The following is a 4,340-nucleotide window of genomic DNA, read 5'->3' as shown; positions in this document are numbered from 1 at the left end:
ATCGAAGCTACATTCAAAAAAAGTTGAACTATATTAATACATAATAATAAATAAATCGAGCTATAGTGCGTGTTCGGTAGTAGATAATGGTAGCTATTCGGTCGATTCAAGATATGATACTATATATCAAAAAGGTCGGGATTTCGACTACCGAACATGTATACATTTTCATGCTCAGGCGATTAATAATAAATGAATCTGTTAAAAGACTAAAAGTAATCGAATTATGGTGCGTAGTTTCTAACGATAACTATTCGTGTCTAAAAAATAAAAATGATAAATATTCCTGTCTAAGAACTGAGTTTTATTGACTACGAATAACAGCACTGTTCGCAACTGGGTCCCCAGTTGTCTCTTGCATGCACAACAGTGTTATCGATATTATATATTCAGTGCCAGTTAACATTTTACTTCGGAGCTTATGAACGTTGTGAGAATGCAAACATAACGTACCAAGTCATACTCTAATCCTCTCACATAAATTGTGCGTCCATATACCTCCTCATCCTTTGTCACTGAATGATTATTGAATTATTTTTTAGTTACTATTGAATTGTTTATTATTATTTTTTATTGAGTTATTATCACATTAAATATTATAGACGTAAAAAACATTAGCAGCAGTTATTAAAACTTATGAATTATTTGTTCTAAAAACAAAAAATGCCGTTATTTATCAGTTATTTCATGCAACTAAACAAATATATAAATGGTAATGAATTTTTAAGGAGTGATAAATTTCAAAAATTGCTTCTGTAGATCTTATGATCTTAATTTTTGTACAGTATTCACTAATCATTGCCACGTTTTCTTTATGCTATCTACAGCTTTTTTACACTTCACCAACTATCCGAGGTCAACTCTTTGTTAGTAGAAATTAGCACAGCGACAGCGCAAACTCTTAAGATATTATAGATGCAAATTTTCTAACATGGACAATCCTGTGTGTTGCATTGTTGTTCGCCAGTGGCATTCCCAATGCAATTTCTCCCAAGTCCCTGCGGTGACGGGCTGCTGCAATATCTTGATCTGTAGGCGATCCCTCCGTTGCACATCTGACTGCAGTTTGACCAACCTCCCCAGGTTGCCCAGTTACCATTGCGGTCTGCCAGTTATAATTTTAAATAATTTCAAAATAGTTATAAAATAATTTGTCAAATCCAGCGATCGATTACTGACCATTGCAAGTGTTGTTCGGCCCAAGCATGTACCCATCATCACATACACAGATGTACGATCCTACTATGTTTATGCAGATTCCGTGGTTCGGATCACATGGATTGGGGGTCATGGTCTTGCACTCATTTATATCTGTGGAAAAATTGCTTATCAGTACTGCAGTAACATAGCAATGCACTTTAAGAATTTTTATGGTCAAGTTTCACGTTTATAAATACGTAACACAATTAAATGCAATTAAAAATGTATTAAAAATGCATGCTGTGATATAAATTGTAAAATTTGTTATACAATTGTTGTAACCAATAGAATAATGTAACAATAGTTATAAAATAATAAATGTAAACTGACCAACGCAAGAAGTAGTGGTCATTTCGAAGCCTACTGGACAGAGACATGTGTCGATGTTGTTAACAAATGCACATTTATAACTGCACATCGTATTGGACTTACAGGCTGTTGAGGCTTTATACAATAATTTATACAGGTGTTCCAGGTGCGATTCAATTAAATTTATTTGAATAACTTTTCAAATTAAGATAACATATAAAAATATACACAACATCTCAATACGAACCAATACAAGATTTTCCGTCAGAATCTAAAGACAGACCATTCTGACAGCCACACTTAAAACTGCCGTCAAGATTTATGCAGTACTCCGAACACCCGTCAGTGTGCTGCATGCATTCGTCTATGTCTGAGCAAGTTGGTGGTTCAGATGTAGACAGATTATTCAGGTTAAATATGATAAATTAGTATTAATTTGGAAATGTGGTCGCAGTAAATTGTGACAACAAATTGAAAAAAAAGAAGACAATTAAAAGGACCACCTACCGACGCATGTTTTATTATCTCTAGCCAATTCGTAATTCCCTCGGCACGAACAGCTGAAAAGTAATTAATTTTATTCTTTCACTATTGCCAATGAGTATTTTTGGATTAAATAAATTCAGATATAAATTCAAGATATAACCAAAAGAAAAAATTACCTGTAAGATCCAGCCGTGTTAGTGCAGACTCCAATCGCTGGGCGTGGGTCACATGCGGCAGGCCTATCCGAGGCACACTCATTGATGTCTAGAATATATTTGAATAGTCAAATGAGTAGTGCTATTTTTCAATGTATTTGCTGATATATTCTTAAAACAAATACCTGTACAAATAACTCCAGTTTGTTGAAATCCTGGAAGACAAGTGCAGTTGTACCCGCCTATGGTATTTACGCAGGTTGCGGTTTCATAGTCACAGAGGCCAAGTGCTGGCTGACATTCATCGAAGTCTGTTAAGTATCAGTTTGTTGCTCGCTTTTTATAAAACTAGAACAATATGTGACTGACTAAATTAAATTTGAAGCATGACTTAAAAAGCTGATAGTTATAACAGATTTGTTTCTACATCAGATTTAGGATCTGGAGAAGTAGACTCAAAAAATGACGTTTATAATAAGTGAAATAAAAAAATAAATCAATCAAATTTAATGAAATGATTTTAACAAGTTTATATGATAATTAAAAACAAAAAAAATATTTCAAGTGACCGATGCATAGCGGTCCAGATTTTACAAATCCAGACCGACAGAAGCAAGTAGGGGTGTTGTTGACCAGTTGACACCAGGAATTTGGTGGACAATTGTTTTCGTCTGCCGGTGTACATGCCTGACTATCTGCCGTCAAAATTGGTTCACAATCAGTTAACACTGTTATCAATAGATTGACGCTATTTTAAAATTTGCTGTTAATTATTCAAACATCATTCGTGGTTGACAATCTTTTTTAATGTTTCACATTTGTTATTTCACTACGTCCTACATCGGGAGAACTGGGTCTCTGGACGCTAAACAGAGATTGATTGATTGATTGATTTCACTAAATTGTACGTTTGTTTTTGCAATTAAATTTTTTTTTTTATAACAAAATGATTTTATAACTATTAGTTCAAGTACATGTACATGATTGTATGTGTACTTGTACTAAGTTATGTGTACTTATGAATAGTTTTGGATATGTGACTGACAATGAACTTCTAGAGTTCTTCATTTTGAATGAAGAAGACTCGATGCCTCAGACAAGATTGACAAGATAAGCTGGGTACGGGTTTATTTAAAGCGGACCTTTATCAAGATTATGGGTTTTTTTAGCCTATTTGCTCATATTCACATTGTATAATGTGAATGAGTCGAAAAAAAATGAATTGGTGGTTGATTGAGAATTCGCTTGATTTGGTAGACTGAAGTCGCGTAGTTATGAAACAGAAATTGGTTAAATTTCATTCTCAGTTATGTACAAATGATTTTCAATTTTTTTTGCATTTTGATTGGTCCTGGGTGCCCTTATTTTTGTCTGTCGGTTCTGTTAAATTTAAAGAGTATGTTTGTTTTTATGTTGATTTCATGTTACGTTAAAAGGGGCTTAAAATAGCATTTTATAGCTTTGTGGAATTAAAATGTATTTTTGAAAATAAAAGTTTCCAAAAATTACAAATGTTATTGGGAGGAGTAGTTAATGTAAACACGTTAGTAGGTGAAGTTGGAGGAAGAAATGTAGTAGTAGTTGTGGTTGTTGTAACAGGAGCTTTTTTTGTTGTTGTTGTAGAAGTTGTTGTTGTAGAAGTTGTTGTAGGAGAAGTTGTTGTAGAAGAAGTTGTCGTTAACGCTGTTGATTGTGCATTATCTTCCGTGGCGGATGCAGTGTTTTCAGTTGTTGTAGCTGTATTTGCAGTTGTTGTTGCTGTATTTTTAACTGTTGTTGCAGTATTCGAAGTTGCTGTTGCTGCATTTGCAGTTGTTGTTGCTGTACTTGCAGTTGTTGTTCCTGTGTTTGCAATTGTCGTTGCTGTATTTGAGGTCGTAGTTGCTGTATTTTTAGTTGTTGTTGCAGTGTTTACTGTGGTTGTTGCTGTATTTATAGTTATAGTTGCAGTGTTTTCAGTCGTTGTTGCAGTGTTTTTTGTTGTAGTTGCTGTATTTGCAGTTGTAGTTGCTGTTTTTGCAATTGTCGTTGCTGTATTTGAGGTCGTAGTTGCTGTATTTTTAGTTGTTGTTGCTGTATTTACAGTTGTAGTTGCAGTGTTTTCAGTCGTTGTTGCAGTGTTTTTTGTTGTAGTTGCTGTATTTGCAGTTGTAGTTGCTGTATTTTTAACCGTTGTTCCAGTATTCAAAG

General features: G+C 34.1%; 1 protein-coding gene across 1 annotated transcript; it reads right to left on the bottom strand.

Moving 5' to 3' along the window:
• Positions 1-399: 399 nt before the first annotated feature.
• Positions 400-1,618, bottom strand: HELRODRAFT_170808 (hypothetical protein; the record flags this gene model as incomplete). The annotated part of the gene is made up of 4 exons (XM_009016637.1): positions 400-515; positions 932-1,105; positions 1,180-1,335; positions 1,531-1,618. The coding sequence occupies 4 exons, from the start codon at positions 1,616-1,618 to the stop codon at positions 400-402; spliced, it is 534 nt and encodes a 177-aa protein (XP_009014885.1).
• Positions 1,619-4,340: the final 2,722 nt, after the last annotated feature.

The sequence above is a fragment of the Helobdella robusta genome, assembly GCF_000326865.2.
Source record: "Helobdella robusta unplaced genomic scaffold HELROscaffold_19, whole genome shotgun sequence".
NCBI lineage: Eukaryota > Metazoa > Annelida > Clitellata > Rhynchobdellida > Glossiphoniidae > Helobdella > Helobdella robusta.
Note: the sequence above shows the minus strand (reverse complement) of the source record. Positions and strands in the feature narration are given on the sequence as shown.